The 14,539-nt window shown below is 31.2% G+C and overlaps 1 protein-coding gene across 3 annotated transcripts in view; it reads right to left on the bottom strand.

Moving 5' to 3' along the window:
• The window catches only part of USP13 (ubiquitin specific peptidase 13), a 1,684,661-nt gene that overhangs the window by 20,995 nt on the left and 1,649,127 nt on the right, over positions 1-14,539 (bottom strand). For all 3 annotated transcript variants that reach the window (XM_044070383.1, XM_044070384.1, XM_044070385.1), the window contains exon 20: positions 700-784. In XM_044070383.1, the coding sequence (XP_043926318.1) occupies positions 700-784 (85 nt within the window). The remainder of the gene's footprint in view (positions 1-699; positions 785-14,539) is intronic.

Here is a 14,539-nt window from a genome sequence, read left to right as displayed (position 1 = left end):
TACAGACGGTGGAACAGTCCAATATTATTTCTGCTTATGGAGGTGTTTACAACACATACTTGCAGGACTGTGAAGAGAGTCCTGGTTAAATTTACAAGTAAACAGTCCCTATTTTGCATATAAAAGATAACAAATATCCAAAAAAGTAAAGTTTTGAACTAAAGGCCTCAAATTATATGAGAAAACATTTAAATTATAGCAGAGCCTGACTCCTGACTTACCAAACTCACTAGGTGTAATATAAACATAAAATGTTAACTGATGCTAGTCCTTACAACAGTGAATGTTTTCTTAAAATCTCATTCATTCTCTTTATAGTCTGTTTACTCCATAATTGAAAAACAGTAATTTGCAGTGATTTTGATGCTAGCATGACTAAGACAATGCAACTGAGCTATGGCCGAAATACATCCCCTGTGGATCAGTGCATTACCTCCAACACAAATATTTAAATAAATTTATCTCATCAAGCAATGATAACAAACTGAACGGGAGGGTCAACTCCTCCCCGTGTGCATCTTTCCACTAATGCTGACAAAAAAGCTACAGTCAAAAAGGCAAGGCAGCCTAATAATGATACTGCAGTGAATTTCGTTAATACAGGGAAGGCTGCAAAAATAAATACCATTTGTACTTTCAGACCACTGAAGATGAGGCCATCATATCCCAGAAGTTGTAAGCACTTTCAGTAGACCTTACCTTCCTTCCTTCTTGATATGGCAGACATAGTGACCACACATGGTCGATTTCCCCATATGGCTAATGAAAGCAATCAGCTCATATCCTGTAGAAAAAAAATACAGAAATTATCACTGGGTTTTCTAACTACAGAATTCATGCTTGAGTGCATTACAGCTCATCCTGATTTTGATTTATAATCAAACATAAATCACAGTATTAAGTCTATAAAATTTTTATCAATACTGTAAACATTTTAACTGTTTGCAAGAACAAAACAATCAAAGGTGAAATGAAAACCACAAAAGCACCTGAAGGGCAAGTTTAAGCCCAGAGATATTATTTGTCTGGTTACTCTGATGTCTTGTAAAACATGCAGATGCTAAAAATACACTAAAGATACAATTTCTAGAAAGTAGTAATTGCAAATCGTGGAAAAAAATCACTTAATTCTTCACTACAAATAAACATCTAGAATTTCAATCAAACTAATTAGCATTTTTACATATGTATTTATTTAGTAATCAGGCTGTTAAATTTGGCAAAGTCCATTTTAACTGTGTCCTAGGGAGAAAAACTTCAGCCATAATTATTTATAACAAAAATAATAAATAAATATAAAAAGTAAGTGAACTATAACATAAGAAGCCTCTCTTCCAACTCTATAAAACTAAAACAATGAGTGAGAAGGTCACTGAAAAAACAATCAGTAAAAACAAAATGAAAACTCCAGCAAAGCTAGAACTTCCAGTAAGTGGCCTCCCAAACCTCTTGTATCAGAGGCACATGGGATATATGCAAATGATCCTTATGAACATCAGGTGTTTCAGCTAATTGTTAATTCTGAATGTCTATGACTTGTTTTGTCGTTTTAATGGATAATTTCAGGCCAATAAAGCCAAACCCCACTAGCTGTGGATATGCATATTCCGGCCTTATGACCTCATCTGAACAGCACAAGCAGAGTGTTTGACTAAGTATTAGAAACACAGGGCTGTTATACCCAGCTGATGTCCATTATCATTAGGGTCACTGCAAAAATATCCCAAACAACAAACCAAAACAATGAGTGAGAAGGTCACTGAAACACCAATCAGTAAAAACAAAATGAAAACTCCATCAAAGCTAGAACTTCCAATAAGTGAACTCCCAAACCTCTTGTATCAGAACCACATGGGATATATGCAAATGATCCTTATGAACATCAGGTGTTTCAGCTAATTGGCAACTCTGAATGTCCATGACTTGTTTCGTAGTTTTAATGGACAATTTCAGGCCAATAAAGCCAAACCCCACTAGCTGTGGATATGCATATTTCAGCATTGTTATGACCTCATCAGCACAGCACAAGCAGAGTGTTTGACTAAGGATTAGAAACACAGGGCTGTTATACCCAGCTGATGGCCATTATCATTAGGGTCACTGCAAAAATATACTAAACAACAAACTAAAACAATGAGTGAGAAGGTCACTGAAAAACTAATCAGTAAAATCAAAATGAAAACTCCAGCAAAGCTAGAACTTCCAATAATTGACCTCCCAAACCTCTTGTATCAGAGGCATATGGGATATATGCAAATGATCACCAATTAATTGCCAATTAGCTGAAACACCTGATGTTCATAAGGATCATTTGCATATATCCCATGAAACTCTATAAAACTAATACTAATGAACTATTAAAAATATAAGCTGCAGGACTGTGGCTAAAATGGCAAAATGAGAGCAGAAACTGGTGAAAGCTCAAACTTTTTTCTGAGAGAAAATTTAATCATAAATTTAGAACTTGCTGATAATTGATAATATATATTAAGCAATAATAAGCAAAAATATTTACATTTTGAAGCTCTGTAATGTTCCTGTCAAAATGTCATCTTCTTAGTTAAGTATGAAGTGACTACATCATGAGCCACTCAAAAAATGGTACTCGGACTATTCAGCCAAAAAAGATATCCAGTCACTAATATCTAGTATGCAGGATATAGTGATAAAAAAGGACAAACTGGATACTAAAATAGAAACTTCTAAACAAGAATGCAGAAAGAAGATGGAGCATTTAGAAACTCTTATGAAACATTAAAGTATACAAATTAGTAACATAGAAGAAGCTTTAAATGACCATTCAGTGGGAATTACTGAAGTTGAATCTCAAACGGAATTTCTTTTAAGGCAAAATAACTGGCTTATATATAAAGTTGATGATTTAGAAAACAGACTGAGAAGAAACAATATCAGAATATATGTCATACCTGAAAAATATGAGGGAGACAACATAATAAACTTTTTAACAATTTGGTTGCATAAAATCTTGAACCTACCTGAAACTTTATCTTTTGGGATAGAAAGGGCTCACAGATCTTTGATAACACCTTCAAATAAGAAAAACTCACTACCATGTTCAATAATAGTTAAATTTGTATCCAGCATGGAAAATAATCTGATATTAAAAGCAGCATGGACTAATCCACCTATTAAAACAGGTAAACATTTAACCAAATTTGATAATGACTATTTCAGTAAAGTAATGAATAAAATGAAAGCCTGCTTGTCACTGATTAAAGAAAATTAAAATAATAAGATTAAAACTACTTTTTTTTCTTGCAAAGATAAAAAATCTTTCTTCCTGAAGAAATTAAAATATATGACACACTGGAAGAGACATCTGCATTTGTTAATAAAAAGTAAAATTCTCAGCAAAAGTGAAGAAATGTACTGGAATGGTTCATCTCTCAAGAGACACAGTGGACTGAATTCATGGCAAAATACTTCCAAAGTTAAAGAGAGTGATTTTTATTTTCTGACTACACGACTTTTCTCTAGTGAAATAATAGATGTATTCATTAATTAAAGGATTTACTTAGGACTATACACTTCAAATCAAATGTAAGTATTCTGCATGATTGAGAATACAAATATTAACTCTTACTATATCTATAGTGAAAGACTTAAATATATTTAATTTGAACTAAACATATAAATGCATTCCTAAATGACAGATATATATAGTTCTCGCAGTCTGAATGGCATTAACTTATAATTTATAGAATTGGAAACTTTAAATCTATATAACATAAGAATTGCATTTGTTTTTATTCAGTACGTGCATTATAGGGTTAAATGCATTATGGTAATTAAAGTGTTAGCAACTGTGTTTTGTAAGTTCTTTTATAATACATTACTTTCACAGGTCATGTATGAAGTAGTTAGCACTTAAAATGAGCTCCAGATCAAACAAACACTTTAGTTATGTAAACCTACTTGATTCTTATTTGCTTTGGTTCCTGCCTGCTTCTCAAGCTGTTTTGATGAAAATTCAGGTCTTTGAAGAGGTCAAAGTTCAACATTGATGTTTATGAAAGCAGGAAGTGAATGAATTGCAGCTGTGATCATTAAGAGAAAAGAACTGAATGTACATCAAATGTACATGAAGGACTGGAAACAAGCTATTTCTGATATGTTGTTGGCTTTCTCTTTACTTAATAATAATAATAAACTATGCTGCAGTGTTAGCTCCAATTACATACGTTTGTGGGAAGACGTATATTAGATATTTGTCACTGGTTAAGATACTTTAGAAGACTTAGGAAACATGCAGAAGAGATCAGCATGCACCATATGTAATGAAGTGTCATCCTCACAGGCTGTAATTAAATGCTAATGTCAGGATCAGCAACTCACTTTAGAACAGCAGTACATAACTAAAGATTTACATTTAAGTTAAACAGGCCAAAAAATCATTTTAATTATTAAGACTGCCTATGCTATTAGACACAATGAAAAGATTAAGCATCTATTGAATAGTATGCAAATGCACAGGGGAAAATAATTTATGTAATATTAGTAATAGAGTAATGTTAGTGAGTTAAGAAATGTATGCATCTGCTGCAATGTCTAATAATGTTACCTTATGGTTACACTGAATTGGCATGAGAAATGATAATTAAATGTCTCTCTGATGGGGGATGTTAGAAATGAAGGTTACACGAAATAATGCGAAGTACAAGTGGCAACCCCTAACCGGGAAAAGCCGAAAGAAGAAGAAGATGACAAGTGGACAAATAAGGGTGAAGATCATATAACTGGATAGTGAACTATGTATAGAGAAGAAATGGACTAAAATGTACTCACATATAGAAGCACAATAAGAATATAAATGCTCACATAATTTTCTTAGAAAGTTGCACAAAAAATATATTTGAAAATATCCCGAAAATTGACATCTAAAGTATAGTTACATGAATTCTAAAGCTTTTTACATATTGTACATCACTGGATGTATTAAGATTACCTGAACTAACTCATTTCACAAATCAGAGCTGAAATCTGAGTACTTTATTTTTGAGTTAGTTATTTTATTTCTGATTAGGGTTGATTTTGTAAGATGTTTGGGACAAGGGAAGAGAATTTATTTGAAAAGGGTATTATGAGATAAAATAATGTATTATAAGCTATAAGCATTCTCTGATCCTATCAAACTGCAGGATAATTTCACAAAACTTAATATTTTTATGAAATAATTAAAAGAGTAAAAAGAATTCTAGAGGTTTTGGTTTTTATCATATTAAGGGTGATATGCAAATGTTAGGTATAGTCACTTGTAATTTTAAAACTACTTTAGAGCTTTTGTTAGAATTATTAAATGTGTATATTCTGTATGATAAACTTATAAATTAATTACCTTTCTTATTGTACAACAGTTTGGTAAGCCTAGATTATGTCATTTTTAATTTTTTACAAATGAGAGTCTATTCATGTCTCACTCTATTCTGGTTTTATATTTAAATATTTGAATATAACAATGTTTAAATGTTCAATTTATAAACATTTAATAGATAATTATAATCCATCCATCCTCAACCCCTTTTCCCATTTTTACACATGGGGTCTGGGTGTCACTTCACAGTGACAATCATCTCAAGCCAAGGCTTAAGTTCTGGGTGGCTAGCCCTGCCACAGTAATTCATTTGCACCACTCACGCACGCACACACTCTCACCTATGGCCAATTTAGAATGTCCAATCCACCTGCTGCATGTCTTTGGAATGTGGGAGGAAACCGGAGCACCCGGAGGAAACCCACGTGACCATGGGGAGGACATGCAGACTCCTAAAAGATAATTATAACAACATTATATAAGTAGTTATGTATCACATTATCATCAGATTATTTACTATTTGAGAGTTACTGAGGTAAACTATTAGTATGTTATAACAAGAAAAAATAACTAAGTGGCAAAATATATAATTAAATTGGCAGTCATTTTAACTTATATATAATATCAATTATTTGTAAGTTAAGGAAGCTTTTGTCAAGTTTTGATGACATTTTTGGTAGAAAAATAGTCTATTTGATAGGCATATTAAGAACTTTAGTATCCATGGATGGCCGTGCTTTATTAGTAGTATATATAGTTACAAATATATATTTGTTTCTGTTTTTATTGCTTAGGAGTTTTAGTAGTCTAGTGCTTAGAAAGAAAGAATTCAAAATAATATGGAGAACTTAGATAATGTTAGAGGTATATATTAGAGTTTTATATAAAATATCAATTCAGTGGATTGAAGTATCATTACTTCTTGGTAAATAAATCCATCTCAAATACAAATGAATGTATAGTTTTAATCTACTATCTATTAATGTATATTGATTAAATAATGGAAAAAAAAGAAATCATTAATGAAGCATTTACAAATAAAGACAGGACAATATACTTTTGCAACAGACCAATTTGGTAGACAAAGATATACAGTATCTAAATAATACAGGCTACAAAGTGTTAACATCTGCCACTTTTAACAAAAAAGGAGAACTGTTTCATTATGGAAAAATCTACTGCAATGCCTAGGGTTGTGGAATCTATTAGTGATCCTAAAGGAATGTACACATTTGTAGTAATCAAGTATTATAGCAAATTTTATACACTAGCTAATTTTTATAGGATCCCTGGAATAGGTGCAAGCGTAGTTAAAGATCACTTAAGTTTATTAGAAAGTCACTAGATGCGTAGTTTAATTTTAGATGGGAGATTTTAAGTGCATATCTGGTATAGAAGATGCATGTAGGCAGAAGAAAGCTAAAATTCTAGCATCAGCTAAAGCACTACATAATGGATTAATAATAACTTAATTGATTTAGTAATAAAGCATAAGATAAGTCATGATTTTTCATCCATTATTCTTATTTGCATGGGACACAAACTCAAGCTGACAGGAGTATGCTTCCATAGATCTGCTCAATAAAGTTAATTATTTCAAAACTATTCTTTGCCCCCATCTGATCACAATGCACTAACTATTAACACATCAATGGATTTAAGGAAATTTCAGATTATTTACAGAATTCCAGTATATGTGATGAAATTAAAAGAATTTAAGTATCACCTTAAGGAGCTAATGGAGGATTTTCTATCCGCAAATGATAAGGCCAGGTTAATTAAGTCATATTTTGGGATTCCTTAAAACTGCATTAAAGACAGAACAGGAAGCTCATTCAGTAAGAAAATGAAAAGGTAGAAGAAATAGTTATTAGAAATCCAAACTGATACACAAAATAAGGTTTGAAGAAGAAACTAAGAAATTAAGTAATATTTAAATTATTAAAAAATGACAAAATATCAAAAGTCTAAAACAAAGTAGAAACAGCTCTACGGAAATTAAAAATTACAAAGTTATGCAATAACTCCAAAAAATATCCACAGATTAGCAAACAGAAGTAAGATGTTAAACAAAACAGCACAAATTAATAATATTAGAAATTACCACATTAATGAGCTTACTTCAGATATAGAGGAAATGCTTAATATTTTCAAAAAAAAAATCCATGGGGATCTTAATACAAAGAAAGATATCAATCTCGATGATTGTAAAATTGATAAGTATTTAAAGAAGAATATTACTAATAAGCTTAATGATCAGTAAATGTCACTGTTAAATAAACTTATTACCCTAACTGAAGTTAAAGTTGTTGTGACATCCTTGCTCTGGGTCAGTAATCAAAGAGCCTTAATCCTCACCACTGACACTGGAGAGGGAGGTTCACTTGGAACAAAAACAGATACACACCATATTTCCAGATGTAGCTCTCTGCACCAACCACAATTTCCTTTAAGAGCACACAAGGAACACACTCAGTCCAAGGGCTTGGTTTCCCTCTCTCTCCAGCTGTAGAGTTGAGTCCTCAGCCAAGTGTTCTAAGCCAAGTCCAACACCAATTTCTCTGTGAAACCAGTACTGTGTGTCCCTGCTCCAAGTAGCTGACACACACACACACTCTGAGATTTGATTTTCATACACCCACATGCATCTGGAAAAGGCTGGCATAGATTTACCAGCTATGCCCCCCTTCTGCCCAGACTATAAGGTAGGCACAGCCACCATAACACTCCAAAGCCAGCTACTCTAAGACACTTACAAGCGTACCCAATTATACTGAGTAGAATTAATACTAATACAAATGGTAGTGTTTGACCAAAGCAGCAAGCCTTTCAGGAGCAGCCACAGTGACACCAAATAAATATAAGTACTCTCAAAGGTTAAAATATTCTCTAAAAGACCAGCCACAATGAAAAGTTTAAGCATATTTAATAAATAATAAAAAAATGAAAATACCAAATATCTATTTACAATAAACACAAGAGTTTCAATCCCAGGAAATATTAAAAATAACACAGATGGATAGATTCACACAGATACAGAAAAAAAGTACTTAATCTCACTATATTTTCCTGATGGATCTACAGAATTACTATTCCGTTACTTACTAAAGCAAGCCAAGATGAACTGGGTGAGTGGTCTTCCTTCTTTGAACTGGGTGAGTGGTCCTCCTCCTTTATCAGGTTTCAAAAACAGACTGCTCTGAGACTTCAGTCTCATCTAGTATTAAAATATCATTCCAGTGCTGGATTACAGAATAACATCACATATATGTGTTCATTAAACTCTGGTTTCTGCAACACTCCCCTTTACTAGAAAGTGGACCAGACTCTAGCACCTAGGTATTACCAAACACACAGCTAGAGGTTTGCTGAGATGTGTTATATCATCTGGAAGCTATAAAACCATTTCAAAACTTCCACCCTTCCACGGTAGCAATTAGTTAACCTCTGAGGACATACAGTAGGATTCCCAGTCCTGGTTTTCACAGACATTTTGTCTCTGGCTGTAATTAGAACAGTATGATACAATTGTTAAGGTCTAAACCAGGTAATTTAATTTCAAACTATCTTCCAAAGTTAGCTGGGCTGAGATTAACCTCTTCTCTTCCAGTAGCCTCTGTTACAATATATTCATTTCAACAGTTACAATACAGTCTGACAAACGTGTATTTCTTTTCTGCCCAGCAGGATCCACTGTTAGTACATTTTTAACACAAAAACAGCTTTACAAATACATTTTCAACACACCTGTACAAATCAGTATGATATAAAATGACCATACCTTTCAACGCCTTTTATACCAAGAAGTCTGTACAAAGCCTAACATAACGGGGGTACAAAGGCCCAAAAACAGGGACAAATTTTAGATATTACACTTATAAACTTAGAAACTTGTGAGAATAACAGGGTATGTATTAAAATGAATTTTCTTAATGATATGAAGTCTGAAACTCAAATGTATGACATTCATTAATTTCATTCCTCATATCAGTGGTTTGTCAGAAAACCAAAAACTTTATGAGGAACAGACCCAAATTTGGAGGCAAAAATTTGGGCAGTTGAGAGGTATGAAAATGACATATAATTCTTTACAAAACTCTAGCTAGCTATGCTGGCTTATGTTACACATCCCCTGCCCTACTTCTTCTGGCATAGCTGGCAATATCTCACATGATCACAGATGTTTTAAAAATGTCAAAAAATGGCAATGCTCCAGGATTAGATACTTTAAGTAATTGTAAAATTTGCTTTTGTTAAATCTTTTAGAATTATTGAGTGAAGTTTTCAGGATAATCCAGTGAGATAAAATAATTCCTCCCTCTTGGAAAGTTTCTGAAATTTCATCTATACTTAAGAAAGGAATGGATAAAAAGTTACTCATGACAAACAGACCTAGTTCATTATCAAATATACACTGTAAAATATTTCCTTCCATTTTTTTCCGAAAGATTAAGTGATATAGTTGATTAACAAAGATCAAACATGATTTATAGTTAATAAATTAACTTATTAACAGAGTAATAATCTTAGATTTAGCAGATGGACTGAACAAACAATTGGCTCTAATTAGTTTAGATAATGAAAGAGTTTTTGATTTTGTGGAATGGAACTATTCATTTAAAACTTTGGAAGCTTTTACATTTCCAGAACAATTCACTGAGATATTTAAAAATGTGTACAGAGATTCTGTAGCATATATTAAAATTGGATCTTACATTTCTCAAGGGTTTACCATAAATAAAGGTTTGTACACAAAACAAGGATGTCCTTTTTCTCCTCTATTATTTGCATTAATCATTGAACCCTTAGCTAATGATAAAACTGATTTTTTTAATGAATAAAGGTTGTCAGTTTAAATTACAGTTTTCTGCAGATGATGTTTCATTAACTACAGGAGTATTAAACAATTCAATTGAAGAAATAGACGATGAAATTGGAAGGTTTCAAGAAATATCATTACTGAAATTGTATACTAGTAAAATTGAAGCCATAGTAATGAATCAACTACTAGACAGTAAGTTAAAAGATAAATATAAACATAATTGGGAAAGACAAGAATTAAAATAATTATGAATGAAAATTTATCAAGATGTGAATAAGATTATCTATCATAGTTTTGAAAAAATAATTGAAGTGACATTTCTTATTAAAAATTGAATGAAAGTTTTTTCATCTTCTGAAGATGAGTTAGCTTGTATTAAAATGATTACATTACCCAAGATTATTTATATATTACATTCAATAGTCTTAATAGCTGATAAAAACCCTTAGAAGAAAACAGAAAAATATTATCTCCATTCTTATGGTATCCTAAAACGCCAAGAGTTGCTGTAAAAAAAAAAAAACACATTAGACTCTGGGAATATGCTGCTAGTAGCTTTCCAGATGAAGAATTTTATTCCACTGCTTCAAATTTTAACTCTATTGTACTCTGGCTAGACTCAACATACACTAGTCAATGGAAAATCATTCAAGAACATATATTAAATTCATACAGGTTTATCAAATATGACATATTAAAAGTATATAACAATCCCATCATTTAGTTAATAAAACATACTTTAGAAGGAATTTCATTTCAATCCTTGGACTCTTCATATATGAAAACAAATCTAAAAACAGTTAAGAAATATGTTTAGAAAATCCCATTAATTTTAAAATGGAAATATTTGCGCTTTCCCATTGTATACATCTGTAGATTTGTGGAAAATCAGAACACTGCTGAAATGAATATATTGAAAAATAATTGTATTTATTTATTTAACATTTGTTTACCAGGAAATCCCAACTTGGGACAATCCAATTTTCAGTGGAGGCTCAGGAGAAAACGCTCCAGACTCGTGTCTTTGTAATGTGGGAGGAAACCAGAGCACCCAGAGGAAACCCACACGAAAGCAAGTAGGACATGCAGACTCAGCACAGAAGGACCCCTACCTGAGAATCAAACCAGAGAACCTCTTGCTGTGAGGTGACAATGCTAACAGCTATGCCACTGCACCGTCCATAATGGGTTAGTATTATAGTTTGATTTCTTTGAAAAAGGGAAATCTAAGTCATTAGAATGCTTAATGAAAGATTATCAGTTAGATGAATCAATTAATCAGCTAATACTATCCATTAGAAAGAAATGAGATGACTTTGTAAGTAAAATGAGTGAAAAAGAACAGAACACTATTCCCCCATTATATGATTATAGAGTTACTATTGCTGAAGCTGAATTAACTTACAAAGAAAATATATACAAGTTCTGTAAGTTAATAATAAATAGTAATAACTCTGATGCCAAGTTTTTGATTTTTTTTTTTCTCAAAAATTGTATTTTTCAACTACAGTAAATTCTATAGTATTTGTATACAACATCTTAAATAACTACGTACAGTATTTACATCAGCCTGACAGTATAACAGAGCTCAATATATAAAATTACTTTATAGGTATAACAATCCAGTTATCAGAGTGTATTTGCTCAGTTATTGTAAAGTGTCAATCAATGATAACACTTTTTTCCATGGATTGTTAATAAATGGCTTACGATGAATCCTTAATTCTTTAATTTTAATTTCCAACAATGCTGTGGTCTTCAGTAGGCTGTAGAAGTCTTCCAAAGTTGGTATTGTGTTTGCATTCCATCTTCTTGTTATACACTTTCTTGAGATTGCAAGTACTGTCCATACTAGAAACATATTTGACTCATTCAAATGAGGACATTTGTACACATTTAATAATACTAGAGATTTAGATAAGTTAAACATTTCATTAAATAAAAATTGTAAAAAGTTTTAATACCATTCCAAAATGGCTTAATTTTAGCACAGTCGAAAAAAAAGTGATTCCAATCTGCATTGTGTATTTGCTCACAACTCTAACATATTCCCTTTGTGGAAGAATTAATTTTATTAATTCTATCTAAAGTTAAGAATGCTTTGTGCAAGCATTTCCAATTAAAAACCTTCCAGTATTGCGTAAAGGATGTATGTTTTATTGATAATAAAATATTTGATTTAATTTCTTCAATTAGCTGTAATGAGTGCCCTTTTGTTATATAATTCCAATATGAGGATTTGGGTGTTGTTTTATAATTTATCAATATCTTGTAAAATTATAAAATACTATTTCCCATGTCATAATCACTATATATGATTTCATATAGGTATTTTGTAAGTTTAGGTATTTCTTTAAATGAAGAATTACTAATTATTCAGTATAAATCTTGCGAATACGTCAGAATTCTTTGCATAGTTAGCCAATCTTGTTGTGGGATTTTGTATGTTGTTTCTATTGTTTGCATATTCAGAACTTTTAGTTCTTTGATACACTGAAACCAACAAACAAATCCTTTCTGTTTCCAGGAATTAATTATGCCTCTGTATATTTTATGTGGATAGCTCTTTGTAACTATGAATGGTGTTAAAAGATCAAACCAGACTTTTAAATCTATATTTGCATTAATAATTTTCCTAAATGAGGCAATGTAATATTTAATCATATGAGTTTAAGTGGGCTTAGTTGTGTTATATTGCATACTAATAAATGCATATGTGCCATGGCAAATTGTTTTCATCTATTTGAATTTTTTTTTGTAAATCAAATTCACTTATTGATACTACAGTTAGTAATTCTTTCCAATTTTCAGAATAATTTGGACTTATCCAATCTGAGATTGTTTTAGATATTGATGCTTTTATATATGTTTCTATATCAGGAAAGTTTAATCCTCCCTGTTTCCATGGTTTGATATGATGTATTAAAGCTATTCTGTTTCTTTTGAGAAACCATAAAACTTTTATTAAGCATGAGTTTATTTCTTTGAGTATATTCCTTTCTGGTAACAGTTGTATTGCCAAACCCATATATAGAATCTTGGGTAGTAAAACCATTTTTATTAACTGCAGTCTATCTTCAAATGTTAATATTATTTTGTTCCACTTTTCCACAGAGATTTTAATTGTATTGATGATATTATTGTAGTTTTTTTTCAGACGAATTCATTATTATCTTTACATAACTCAATTCCTAGATATTTTAAGATAGATTCTTGTTTCCCTATAATGTGATACCCCTTCATCTGCAATTCTTTTTTTTTTTAAAAAAATTTTGATTTTGATTTACTGAAATGGAGTCCTGAATTTCTGTAAAATGTGTCAATTAAAATATCTAATTCTGCTAATGTTTCTTTTGTATTGGATAAAATTAATAATATGTCATCAGCAAAGAGCATTACTTTAGAATTGTATTGTTTATAAACATCTACTCCTTTGATTTTTGTATTGTTACATATTGAATCTGCCAATATTTCAATAGCCAAAGCAAACAGAATTGGTGACATGGGACATCCTTGTTTAGTACGCTTTGTTATATGCATAAATTCAGAGGTGAAAGGACCTAGCTTAACATACGCTAAATTATTTGTATATACATTCTTTAGTAGATGAACAAAGGATGGAGAAATTCAAATAACACCAGAATTTTGAATAAATAGTCCCAATTTAGGGAATCAAAGGCTTTCTCTATATCTAAGCCAATTATGAGTGTTTCTTTATTTTCTTTATTAACATAATCTATAAGAGAAATTATCCTTTTAATATTTTCATGTGTGTGTCTATGATGTATATAAATCCAGTTTGATCATTATTTATTGTTTTGGATAGTGGTATTTTCATTCTGTTAGTTAATATTGTCATAAATATCATATAGTCATTATTTAATAATGATATAGGTCTATATGAGGTACAGAGGTTTGGGGATTTGTTTTCCTTTAAGATTGGTGTGATTAAGGAATACCTCCAAGAGGGTGGTATTAAAGCTTATGACTGAATTTCTAATAGAGTTTTATGGAAGAGGGATAGTATCTTTGAAGGAAAATTTTTATATATTTCTATAATTATGCCATCTATACCTGGAGCTTTATTATTTTTACCCTCTTTTATTGTATCGGTAATTTCTTTGTAGGATATGGGTGCTTGCAAATCTAGTTTTAATTTTTCTGGTATTTTTTATATTAGAACATTTTTCATCTAGATTTAATTGATCGATACGTATATTTTCTTTTTGGAAATGTTCCATATAGTGATTTCTATAGGCATCAAGAATGTCAACTATATCCGAGACATTTTCCCCTTTCTTTTCATGGAAGATACTTTTAATGTTATTAGCTTTTGATTCTATTTTGATTCTTGTGGATAAATTATGTAGATATTTGGGAGAAGT

Source organism: Protopterus annectens, chromosome 4.part1 (assembly GCF_019279795.1).
Source record: "Protopterus annectens isolate FY-2018-M chromosome 4.part1, PAN1.0, whole genome shotgun sequence".
Lineage (NCBI taxonomy): Eukaryota > Metazoa > Chordata > Ceratodontiformes > Protopteridae > Protopterus > Protopterus annectens.
The sequence above is the reverse complement of the archived record's forward strand: the minus strand, read 5'-3'. Positions and strand labels throughout refer to the sequence as shown.